This window comes from Ammospiza nelsoni, chromosome 5, assembly GCF_027579445.1.
Source record: "Ammospiza nelsoni isolate bAmmNel1 chromosome 5, bAmmNel1.pri, whole genome shotgun sequence".
In the NCBI taxonomy this organism is placed as follows: domain Eukaryota; kingdom Metazoa; phylum Chordata; class Aves; order Passeriformes; family Passerellidae; genus Ammospiza; species Ammospiza nelsoni.
This window is the reverse complement of record NC_080637.1, coordinates 64,357,492-64,370,435: the sequence shown is the minus strand read 5'-3', so window position 1 is coordinate 64,370,435 and position 12,944 is coordinate 64,357,492. Positions and strand designations below refer to the sequence as shown.

The window sequence follows — 12,944 nt, the reverse complement described above, 5'->3', positions numbered from 1 at the left end:
GAGGACCTGGTTGGTGGAGCCTTGTCAAAGGGGGCCATCTACTGGGCCCCAGCCCTGTGCCTAAGGCACAGTCACTCAGCTACAGTTCAGCATCCTCACACAGATGGCCAGAGATGTTCAGGGGGCAAATTCTGGATTAGAAAAGTCATTTCACCAAAACAAGCCATTCTTGCTGGCTACACTGAGGTGTTTTTTTCTAGTTATACCCTCAACACAGTGAAATCTGGAAGAGCTTCAAAACTACAAGAAGTTTTGACCTTTGTTTAAGGGAAGAAAGTGCCAGGAAATTAACAAATTAAGTAGCAGACTTCTTCTTTCTGGTTTAATGAGGGGTTTTGTTCCTTCAAAATGTAAGCAAATAATAGGAAAATTAAATTGAAATGGTGAATATAAAGAGGGAACAGTTTTACCAAATGGATCTGTTTTTACCTGCTTTCTGCTGCTCACAAAGTTTTGCATGTGATCTTTTGTCCTATAGAACAACAGGGGGATAATGTCTTATAAAGAGCATTTTAAGAACAGGAAACAGTTTTGTCACCCTGTTTGTTTAATGAGCTTGCACACTCTCAGCTCAGAATACTTTACAGATAACTTTCATAGGGCAAAGATATTTCAATGCTGTGCTGTAAGACAATAACTCCAACTGTTATTTATTCTGAATGGAAGATATTAGATCTAACCATTACTTGTAAAGCACTGTGAAGAGAGTGAGACAGAAAGCAGATTGATATTTGTTTTTTGAAATTTACTCCTTTTCAGTTTCTCTACTTTTGTAAGAAAGTCTTGTGGACAGGGCAGCTGACTGATGGTGCAAGTGCAGTCACAGTGCACAGAGCACACACTCAGCAAGTAGCACATAGTAGGGGTTAACTGCTCCCCAGCATGCAGCTTCACCTGCTGCACTGGTTTAAATGTAAATCCTCCCTTGATTAAATATTTCTGGAGCTTAGAAGTGGAGAGAAAGCAAGAGCTGAGACATGGAGCAGGGAGGCACAAAGGCACCTTGGAATTGTGGCAGGCAGGGAGAGCACACAAGGTCCTGGGGAGGGATGCTCTGGGCTGCACTGGTGGTCCAATGAGGGATATTTCTGCATCCATGCATTGCAGGAGGAAGGGGTGGAAAGAAGGGGAGGGGACGTTGTGATATGCCCAGGTGACCTCCCCTCCAAGCAATGAGTGCGCTAGTTAAGGAAAACATGACTCTGCTTGAAACAAAACAATGATGGCCTTCAGCTGGGTGGTTTTGGGGATGCTTCCAAAGAGGCAGGAGAGCCCTTCAGTTCCCCACTGCCTGTGCTGGTGTCATAGGTAACATCCCTCCAGCTTGGTTTTCCATGGGATCCTGACAGTAATCACTGTATTTCTGCACAAGGCAGACTGACCACTGCTGTTGTGTTGCCATGCTCATTGACTATCTTTTCTGGCACAAAATCCTCATGGATTTATGGGGTTTCCCCTCCCTGTGAAGATGGGAAGCTCTGTGGTATAGTTTCTGTGTGAGTCTCACCTCTGTAACAGAGCATAATCAAGTTTTTATTCACCTTGTTCACGTCGTAGTGCAGTGGTGGTGGAGCCCGCTTCAGAAGACTCACACGCAGAAATTGCTGGCAGGCACAAACCAGGTGTTTTTGTCAACTTGCTGATGTGCATGTGTGAGGAGCAAAACACCATTTGTAATTCTCTTTTGACATCCAGCCTATTGTGGCTGTGTTCTGCTGTGCATAGTAATGCACTGACTCTGCATAGCAATACACTGACTAACCACAGTCATTTGGTTAAAAGATTGCTGCCTTCCATCTCTAGAACACACTGACATGCAGCTAATACTTAAAATTACAGAAATAGGCAGTAGCTCTGTCAGCAGACCTTCAGCAGCAGGACCTTTACAACCTGCTCAGCAATTTAGTTTATATGACTTAAATAGCAATGACACATGCTGTATAGCCTAATAAAATGGCCTCAGTGTAGTGCTTGATAAATATTTCTTACCATCACAAATGCATAAAGAAGGTGAGAGCAGATGAACAGGTCAGGATGGAGGCTGAACTGAAGAGAGGGGGCACGTTCCCAGCACTGAGCTATGCATGACATAAGATTTCAACATGGGGAGACTGATTGCAGTTGTGGTGAGAGCTTTTGTTGGCTGACTCAATGCTTTCCTAGAATAGGTGGATTATTCTGAAGCAGCAAACTGAAAGGGTTGCATGGCATTAAGTTTTCAGAGCCCTAGAACAGAGTTTTTGTGATGTGAGGTAAAGCTAACGTGCCCTGGTGTATATGCACACCAGTTCAAAGGTACAGTTGTGCTATGGCTGCCTTCATCCCCAGATGCTGGTGACCTTGAGAGCTAAAAGGCTCTCTTGCTACAGTGTCAGCAGCACTGAAAGGTTTGTAGCTCTTGGAGTGAGCCATTTGCTGAAGAATTGCTCCCACTAGACCCCATTTGGTTTTTCTGTGATTCTGCTGTAACTCAAGGTATTCGGGGAAAAAAGATCCTGTTCCTACAATGCTGCTGCCTACCAAACTTTTGGGGTGGGCCTTCAGCAAGTAAAAATCATCTCAGGAGTTGTCTCTGTTCTTATCTTTGGCTTATGGAGGTGGATTCAGCATTATTTTAGCACCTAGTTCAGCATCTTCCTTTCCTTAATTTCTATTACTTCTTGTTTTCAACATCTGTCTTCAGCACCTTTCCACTAACGGTATCTCAGGTGACCACCTTAGTTTCTTGCAGGGTGCCTGTGCATGGATGCCTTCCTTCCTTTTCCTCTATCAGACTTCTCCTTGCTGGAGGGAATAGGGACCCTCATCCATCTCTGCTGGGCACTTCCAAGGGTGATATATGTTAGAGAGCCATCTCCAAGACTTGCTTCCACTTAAAAGGCATGGTCATGCTCTGTCTGCACGTTGGACAGATGTGGACTGGTTTGGATCCAAGTTGGAGGATAAGCTCTTTAGGACCAGGTGGAAATGGGATATTACTCACAAACTAATAATAAACATACAGAGCAATGCTCATTTTATCTGTGTTCCCCCAAAAGGGGGGACACAAACCCTGGCAGTAAGGGTTAAAAGCCTACCTGGCTCAGTGCTTTTCATTCTGTGTGGATGGATTCGCTGCCACTTCACCAGTCTTCCCCCCTCCCTCCTCTGGAGAATTTAAATACACCTTCCCACACGATGCAGGCAGGCACATGAGCTGCCCAGGAGCACAGACCAACTCTCCAAACTAGTAAATCACGTTTGCTGCTGCTTCTGTGCATGCAGGAGGGAAAGCAATTACCAGGCTTGGAGAGAGCTTAATAGGAAGGGGGAAAAGACTTGTAATAGTATTTTTCTGTGTAAGCACAAACATCCCCAAAAGCTGTGGCTGAGTTACAGGAATACAGTAAGCTTGCTGAGTAGGCAAGTGCTGTGTTAACAGGTAAAAGCTGTCGGTCCTGATAGTTTGTGAGCCGGGAAGGTGATCCATCAGCCTGGGCCTCACACAGATAACTCCTGGGTTACTGCAAGGTGGGAAAAACAGCTGAGAGGGAGCTGGAAGGGGGAAAGCTGCTGGCTACCAAGAAGCTTTGAGTAGGGGGAATGCTGACTGCTGGGCTGAATTTTCAAAAGCCTCCATTTTGGATTAACGTGTATCTTTAAGCCTGTGAATCAACCGATTTTCAGCATGAGTTGGGCCTTTGATGTTTTTGAAATTCCCACCCTTAATCTCTGGGGAAGGCTCTGGTACAGCAGGTGCTGAGCTCTGGGCATGTGTGATTAGTCCAGGCTGAGGACTTCTCTGCCTGCTGTAACATCCAGTAAGTTGTTACCTTTCCTAGAGACAGAAATCCAGCTGCTTTCTGTGGGACTCCTCATGTGCTTGAAATGATGCAGCCTGCTGAATTGAGAGGCTGATCACTTGGGCCCTCATCCTGCAAATATTTACCCATGGGCTTTAGCTCTGTTACAGGAATAGTCCAGTTGACTTTGGGAAATGACACATATTAGCCGTGCTGAGCACTTGCATAAGACCTGGCAGGACCATAGCTCTGGTCATTTTCAGATTCCCATCCATGCAATGAGTTAATACTCATTAATGGTCCCTGGTTAATATGGTCCCTTTCTCTGGAAATGTTTGTGTTTGGGGTCACTCACTTATTTAATCAAACAGTTATACTTGAATTTTTTATTGTAACCAAGGAGCTTTAACACTTTGAAGGAGAAAGATCCCATGGTCTCTGCTTTGACAAGCCCTCAATCAAACTGGTGAAAAATATGCCCATACTAAAACAATAAATAGCACAGATTACACAGAAAATTACCCTTCCAGTTCTACAGCTCAACTTTCTCATGTCAATTGTCAGCTGAGAGCAAGTATTTCCAGTTCAGCAGCTCAGCCACTTAGATCAGGAAGGGACTGTAAAAGAACAGTTAGACCTTATCACTTGTCAGAAAACTCTTTAGTGACTTAATTTTTCTTTATAAAATGTAATAACTGTCAGAGATAAAGAATATATCTCTCTTCCCAACTGGCAGCCAAGGGTAGCTGCAAAGGGCAAGCAGCGTGGATACTCATAAATGTGTGATTACAGGCCTTTCTGCTGATGGAGAGGGGAATATTGATGCAATATTAGTCATTTTTATTGGCTTAATATTCTTCTTTCATAGCAGCATATCCAAACTGCTACATCTTTCTTCACACACAGTCATTGTCCATCTAAGATGCAATGCTGCTCTTTCCATTTCTAATCCAGCGCTCTCCAGCTCCTTGTGAAAAGCCAGAATATGAGGGTTTGCTGTTGTATGTTTTCCTTGTCAATCCATCCCTGCCCCTGGAAGGATTTCTTTCCAACTGCTGTGCAATAGCTCCCTCTCCTCTATCATCTGCCCTGTTTCAAGTTACAATCTTTTAGGACGGCAGGGGCCTCTCAAAACTTGTTTTTCACTGTGAGTAGAACAACGTGGTCTTTTGTCCTCCTTGGGGCACACCAGGATCCTGTGATGATAGCCAAGGGAACATCTGTGTGATAGGAACTTGTTTGTGAATGCAGCAACCCAAGGTGTTCTGTAAAGGGAAAGGAAAATAGATTTCTAGCCCTGAGTCTTGGAATACAGGGGGTGAGTTGCAGGTTGTGAATGCTGACAGAGAGGCTTTGGGCCTGGGCAAGTTGAAGGGAACCCACCAGGGCTCCTTAAGGACTGTGAGAAATAAATAAGGCAAACAATGTCCTTGGAAGGGAACTGTTCTCAGTGTCTGCTCCACCTTCCTTCGGGAAAGGAGCAGTGCTGAGACCAGGGAACAAACAGCTCCATCCCAGACCAGGTTAATCAGCTGTTCCCTTGGCTGGACTAGCCAGACTGAGAAAATGGAGAGGACGCTCCATGGGAAAGAGATCTCTCTCTGTTTAAAGTGCACACTCATGAAGTTAAGATTCCTTTTTCTCCATGGCATTTCTGTTCCTGTTGGGGCTGTTTCCACCATTAAGCCTAATTACTTAGCTTTTTATGTGCTATCCATTTCTTTTCATCATTTTAAAAACTTCAGTTGCCATAACAACATAATGCAATCAGTGAAACATAACAGCTATTTTCTGTAGTCAAGGTCTGTGCACTGTCAAGGATGTGAGCCATTTAAGCAAATCTTCACCATCCCCCTTCCTCCCTCCTCTTTCTCACTCTCTCTTTTTCTCCCTAAACAAGCTCATAACAGGAAGGAGAAACCATGAGGAATAATTAGATACAATAACCTGAGCAAATCCCAATTGTACTCATGCAGTCTAGTCTAATGAACTTCCAGCACTAATCTTGGAAGTGTGGATGTGCCTTTTTAATCACTTTTTTGATGTCATAGATAGATTAGTTGCAGCAGGACCTTGATAATCTACACTAGAGTCAGGAGACCAGAGCCTGTTCAGAGAATGGAAGAAAATCAAAAGCATTGCATACTTTGTTCATTTCTTTCTCATTTGTTCCTCATTTTCAAATGCTTATTGAGAATGTGTCCATTGTACCATCTTAGTAAATAGAATGGTGTGTGTTTTGTAGATTCATGGAATTTAAGCATGAAAAGTCATAGCATCTATTATTAAATCATTGCTGAAAGGCTGGGAGAAACCGCCACGTTTTTGTGTGGGTGGTGAGACTTGCAACAAAGGATAGTATAACTGCTGGGCTTCTACGGCACACATACATAAAAAGCAGTCTGAAAATAAATCTGGCAGTCTGGTTCAGTGCTATTCTAAGCAGTGTGAATATAAGATCTATCCACAACACCTTACTCACTCCTTGACCTCCATGAAGGCTTTCCTGGAATAGTAACGAGGGAGTTTTGAAGCCCAGGATTTGGCTTAAGCAGCCTCTCTCTGGCAGAGGACTGAAGGCTGTGCTTTGTCCTTAGGGAGCTCATCTGCCACAGGCAGAGCCTTCTAATGGTGTCGAGTTGATCACTGCCTGTTCACTCTTTCCACTTGTCTGCTTGTGTTGCAGCACCTTGTCCAAGCAGAGGAAGAATGTCATCAGCTGTGTCACCGTGCATGACTCCCCCTACTCTGACTCCTCCAGCAACAACAGCCCTTACGCCGTGCAGCACCGCACAGGGCAGAACAATGGGAACAGCTACGACACCAAAGGGGTTCCAGAGACTCACTGCAGTGGGAACCCCCGAACCATCATCGTGCCACCACTGAAAACCCAGGCCAGTGAGGTGTTGGTAGAGTGCGATAGCCTGGCACCAGGTAAATTGCACCTCTTCCGTCAAGAAAATTAGTAAGAAATAAATGATTTATCTTGGAAGAATCTCATTGTTCAGTTTCATTTTGTTTGTTTGGTTGGTTTGTTTTCCAAAGAAACGGTGCTCCTGCACTTCTCTCAAGTGACACATCTGTTCTTGGTAGCCATGTTGCATTACTTGTGTGCCCTTGTCCATTCAGGAGTTGTGGGTCAAGTGTTGGTCCCAGTTAGTTCTGTGCAAACCCGAGAACAGAGCACAGCCTTTAGCTCAACATTTGACGTGAAAGTCACCCAAATGCAAGTGTGAACCTTTGCTGCCTTGCTTTCCGTAGGCTTTCATTAAAATGGGTAGGAGATTGAAAACATGTGAATTTCATCTGAATTTGTTGATGTTTCTGGGAAGAACGTTTCCCCAGGATCATCACTGTGGACTGATGAAGTTTGCTCATCCAGAACCTCTGCAATGCTAGATAATGTGATGTGTTGAAAAGGGCTTTATGGTGGAAGTCTGGCTCAAAGCTGTTGGCGTTGAGCTACCTGGCAGTCCTTGCTTTGGATGCACTGCTGGTGAACACAAAGGCTCGAGGGGTGAGCTCCCCACCAGCTCCTTCTCCCTTCCCACTCACCTGACGTTAGGCAAGCCAGGGCTTTTTTAAGCTGTGCGCACCATACGTTCCTTCCTCTCCTTGGGATTTGTACCTGCGTTGTACAGTTCTGCTGGCAGAACATTGTCTCATGGTTCTGAAGGATCTATAAAGCCTGCTCCAGAGCTGCTTTGGGTCCAGTTAATCAGGTTTGTTTGTCTGCCTCTAGGATAACAGGCCTGTTGTGTATATCAAGCCCTACTAAGGTATTCTGTTAATTGAGAGAAACAGTTTTCTTAACCTGCTTCTGTTGTATGTCTCCTCCCAAAAGCCACTCTGAAGGAGACTCAGTGAGGAAAAGGTAGGGTGAGCAATTAATGTCATGTAAGCTACAAATGTGTTTCCTTTCCTGGCACAGTCACCACCAGTCACCACTCATCCTCCTACAAGTCCAAGTCCTCCAGCACCGTGACCTCCACCAGCGGTCACTCTTCAGGGAGCTCGTCTGGAGCCGTTGCCTATAGGCAGCAGCGACCAGGAGCACATTTCCAGCAGCAGCAGCCTCTAAATCTAAGTCAGGTAAGTCAACCAAGACTGATTTTGGTGGTGCATCATCCAGCTCTTACCTACCACTCCTCCATCGTGGGCTGTCCTGGTCCAGTCTAGTGACAGTTGGACCCCGTGTTGAGTTTTATCAACTTGTTTCTGCTTGACTGCAGACCTTGATCTTCCAGCTCAGGCAGCAGAGGTAGTGCAGATCACACCCCTGAGTGGGCTGGGGGTTTTCTTCCTGTGTGTTCTGAAGCCTGATGGTCTAAAAGAGTGAGGGGAATAACATGAGAGGGGAAATGCAGTGGCTCAGCCACAAAGGAATGGAGCAGGAGCATGTAGGAAGGACTGAATTCTCCTTAGCTGTAAGTAACTGTGGGGAGAATATCTTCCAAGTGAAGAGAGTGCACAAGCCTGGCTGTGGGACAAGGCAAACCAGAGTCCCTATGTATTTAGGTGACCTCATGTAGTGAGTTTGATCCATCCTGTGATAAAGCTGGGCTGAGATCTGGACAAATCCCATTTCTTGGCAGCATGCAGTCTTTGGGACGTTTCCCAATCTGTGATCAGAACTCTCAAGGAGCTTCCCAGGAGCTGCAGGAAATCATGCCCTTTTCACATCCTGCACCTGGGGCCTTTCTCTTCCCTGAGGTGAGCTGAGAAGAGTAGGGAAGTTACAGCTCAGGTACCAGTGTTTCAAGAGGAGAAAGTCTGGAGAGCTCAGAGGATGGTGCTGGTAGGTATCCAGAGCTGGATATTAGCAGAACTGTTTTTAAAAAGAAAAATAACTTGGTGGAGAAGAATGTCTGTTCTCCTTCAATATGCAGAGGAAATTTATAAATGTGAACAAATTTTAAGTAAAAGTGTGTGAAAGTGGAGGAAGTGGGCAAGATGCTCTTTGCAAGAGTTGGGGAAGAGTGTGGCTACCATATTCCCACAGTAATGGCACAGAGAGTGCTTACAAAATGGATGAAGAGGTTTGGAAGAATAGAAGGAAATAGCATGGAGCATTTTCCTTCTTGTCTTCTAATTCCTGCTTTATTGGTAATTTAATACTCTGACTACAAATGACTGGGAAAACTCCCTACATTTTTGTGCAATGAAAGAAGACAACTTTAAAAATCCCTGGAATAAAAAGTACATTGGTCCCTTCCTACTGCTACAAGTTTCCTGTGCTCAAGTAATTTTAGCTAAGGACAATGAGGGCACCAGGCACCTGCAGGATCTAATCAAGCTGAGAGTTTTCTCCTTAAAAAATAACGTGGTTATTTTTACTAACCAAGGAAATCATTAACTGCGAATACCCAAACTGAACAAAAATAAATTGCCTGTTCCAGGCATAGTTAGGCAATCACATTCTCCTGAGCTATCTGTAGACCACAATTTGTCATCAGAGAGTTCACCATCAAAAAACACTTGTTGCCTGAGCAACTGGACTTGAGGAAGATGTACTTGGGAGCTGGGTGTCCAAGGCTGTGTCTTTTGGTAGCTGTGTCAGCAGGTTGTAGCTCAAACTGGGGGACTTGCTTACGTTTTGGGGGTCGTTTTGGTCAATGTATGAAACTACAGAGTTTCATACCCTGTCAATGTGTGAAACTATAGGGTTTTCATGGGCTTGTGAGGGACCCACTGCTGTCACTCATTTTCAAGGGAAGATTGGTGATGCTGAGAGTGTCAGGAGGATCTCAGGAGACTTTTCTGCGGTTGTCCTGGTGTTGCAGGGAGGCTCCCAGACCCTTCTGAGGAGGCAAAGAGCCATCTCCTGTCTTGTAACCACCTCTCACTGTTGCTGTCTTTATCCAGGGCCAGCAGCACATCTCGACTGACCGCGCAGGGAGTCACCGGCGACAGCAAGCCTACATCACTCCAACGATAGCTCAGGCCCCGTACTCCTTCCCGCACAATAGCCCCAGCCACGGCACGGTCCATCCCCACCTGGCCGCCGCCGCCCACCTGCCCACGCAGCCCCACCTGTACACATACACCGCCCCCGCCGCCCTGGGCTCCACGGGCACCGTCGCGCACCTGGTGGCGTCGCAGGGCTCGGCGCGGCACGCGGTGCAGCACACCACCTACCCCGCCAGCATCGTGCACCAGGTCCCCGTCAGCATGGGCCCGCGCGTCCTGCCCTCGCCCACCATCCACCCCAGCCAGTACCAGGCTCAGTTTGCCCATCAGACCTATATCAGTGCTTCTCCAGCCTCCACAGTCTACACTGGATACCCACTGAGCCCCACCAAGGTCAACCAGTACCCTTACATCTAAACACTGGAATAAAGAGCGAGAGAGACGCGCCCGGCCCGGGGGGAGTGAGGCAGCCGCTTTTGTGTTGAAGAACGTGACAAACTAACAATGCAATGGGAGGCTCGCGGGAAACTTGAACGAAGGAGACTTTAGGAAGAAAAGAAAAAGAGGAAAGAAGGGGGAAAAAACCAATTCTACAGTTTTTATTAAAAAAAAAAAAAAAAGAAAAGAAAATGGAAAAAAAGAACAGAAAAAAAATAAATCACAAAAAAAAAAAAAAAACCAACCATTCTGCACCAAACTAGAGAGAAAGAGAGAAGGAGAAGGACCCTCCAGCGGGTCCTGTCTTTTGAAGGACTTCACCAATAGACTTTTAAAGGTTATTTTCATCCAATAGTGAGCTACATTTAGAAATTTGTTGTCCAGAACACCTAAAATGAAATCCATTAGGTTTTTAATCCTAGGTATATGGATTAGGGATTTATCCAGCATTTCAAAGGATTTATAAAGCAGTTTTTATATCCAAGAGTATACATAGGTTTGGGGGGATTTTTAACAGAAAAAGAAAGTGGGTAAGGGAGGCGGAGGGTGGAGGACAAAACATTGTCCCAGTGCTCTAAATTTGGGCCTAACACTGCTACACTTAAACACACTTGGGCAAAACAGGCCATGCAGCACTGGTTGAGAGCAAAAGCAATGGGGGTGTTTCTCCCTCTTCTTGAACACACTGGATAAATCCCTGAGAAATGCTATTCCTAAACAAAATCTCTAATAATGTATATTGGATTTCAGTTGCATTTTTTTTTTAGGGTTTTGTTTTGTTTTTTTGGAAGTGTTCCTTTTCAATCCCTAGCCATTTTAGTATAGGAGGAGACATTTTAGCTGCCCCCAACCCCCTGCCCCCAGCCCCGGTAGAATGTAGCACTATACAGGTCATGCCCCTTTTTACTCTTTTGTGTTGAACTTCAACGATACCAATAGACTATTCCTCAATGTGATTGCACAAAGAAAAGTGATATAACATAGGCATGTAACAATGTGATTGTCCAGGGGTGTGTGTGTGTGAGTGCAGATGCTGCCTTCTCTCTGTGATGTGTTCCTCGGCACAGCCATTACAACTGTCACAGTCTTAGTTTTACATCATTCCCTCGTAGTGCCTTACCAAACTACAGACGTGGTTTAAGGGTTTACTTCCACTGGTACTCCTAGAAACTGACTGAGGCTAGTTGGAATTTACTCTCAGCTCTTTTCTTTTCTTCTTTTTTTTTTTTTTGGGGGGGGGTGGTTGTTACTGCCGATTTTCTCCTGCTGGTGGTGTTGGGTTTTTTTCACATCGTCAATCGTAGCTCACTTGGCGAGGTGTTGGGGTGGCTCGTTGGGGTCAGAAGTGCATATAACTGGGTATTTTGTCAAGCACTGGATGGGCTAGAAGCAACCAGGTCGGTTGTGAGGACCCAGAGGGTCTGGGGACTCATTTGAGGACTGGTCTGTTTCTGTCCTGTTGAAATAGCAGGTTTCCTCCCTGGAAACTGAATTCTCATTCTGCTGTTTGCTGATGTTCTCGATGGAGTGGGAGGACAGTGTCCACCCTCATCATCAGGTTGTCCTGGTCATGTGTCTGAAATGGGAACAAAAATTTAGTCCTTGAAAGGGGGAAACACTAGTTGTTGCCAACATCTCTCACTGCGTCTGTTGATGAGAAAGGGTCAGGAAAGGGCTGGAGTCCCAAAGCAAGCATGAGAAAATCCAGTTGAGAGAGTCAATCTCAGGTTTCTTAAATGTAAAGAGTATTGTAATACATAGAGCCTTACCCACTCTAACATAGCTGTGACACTGTGTGCCTCCCCTGCTCTCTTTTCACCTACACCCCGAAAAACTGCCTGCAATGGCAGAGTGACCCTGGAACTGGAGAGTAGGTTGGTGCTCCACACCAAGGAATGCTACACGGTTGTTTTGTTTTCCAACAGTTTCTAAAGAGAGCCTTTCCTGTCATTGGTTTGGTTCAGCAGGGAGTTTCCCTGGTGATGGCACTTGCACTGGTGCATCAGTACCATCATGCCTGTGGATGTCCTGAGGAGGAAGGAGAGAAAGGAGTTTGGTAGAACGTTTCCATGAAAGCTGAAGTCTATGGGGCTGCTCAGTTCCACTCTACATTTCCTTGTAACTAGAGCATGGAGTAGTCAGGTGTTTTGCAAGATGCTGGAAAATAGCAGGTTTGTTGGCGGGGTGGTGAGGGATGGGTTCCCTGAGTGGCAGTGAGGAAGGAGGCTCTCTCAGGTTGGAAAAGCTGACAGAAGGACAAGCACAAATACGTTGTTTTGCAGTAAGTGCTTGGCTGGCCTGGAAGATGAAGGGATCCTGCTACGCGTAGGCTGCTCAACAAGGCCATTGTCTTCTGGCAAACCACCAAATAACCTTCCTGGTTGCTAGCTCTGGTTCCTGGGCTACTCTTGCACAGTTTTCTTCTCCTGCCTGTCCTTCATTCCAGCTCAGTATACTGTAGATGAGGATGCAATCTCCCAGCAGCCTATGCACCTTACCCCCGCTCTTGTTTTGGAAAGACACGTCCCCTTTCGTCTGAGGCAGGAAAATAAAGCCCTGCTCTCTCTCTTGCATTCCTCTCCTCTCTCACCAGTTTGGGAGCGAGAGCATCATGCTGCTTATGTCATGAAAAGGAAAGATAATGTTATTTTATTGTATGGTTGTTATGATTATGATTATTATTTTATTATTATTATATTTTACTCTGGGTTTTTATTGCACACGCATTCCTTAAACTTCTTGGGGTTTTTTTTTTCTCTTGTTGTTATTGTTGTTTATTTTATTTCTCTTCATCAGTGGCATTGGAAGGGTTAC

General features: G+C 45.4%; 1 protein-coding gene across 2 annotated transcripts in view; it reads left to right on the top strand.

The window, feature by feature from the left end:
* The window catches only part of HIPK2 (homeodomain interacting protein kinase 2), a 127,142-nt gene extending 116,772 nt beyond the window's left edge, over positions 1-10,370 (top strand). For both annotated transcript variants that reach the window (XM_059473107.1, XM_059473106.1), the window contains exons 13-15: positions 6,469-6,716; positions 7,714-7,874; positions 9,648-10,370. In XM_059473107.1, the coding sequence (XP_059329090.1) occupies positions 6,469-6,716; positions 7,714-7,874; positions 9,648-10,109 (871 nt within the window). In that variant the 3' untranslated portion in view covers positions 10,110-10,370. The remainder of the gene's footprint in view (positions 1-6,468; positions 6,717-7,713; positions 7,875-9,647) is intronic.
* Positions 10,371-12,944: the final 2,574 nt, after the last annotated feature.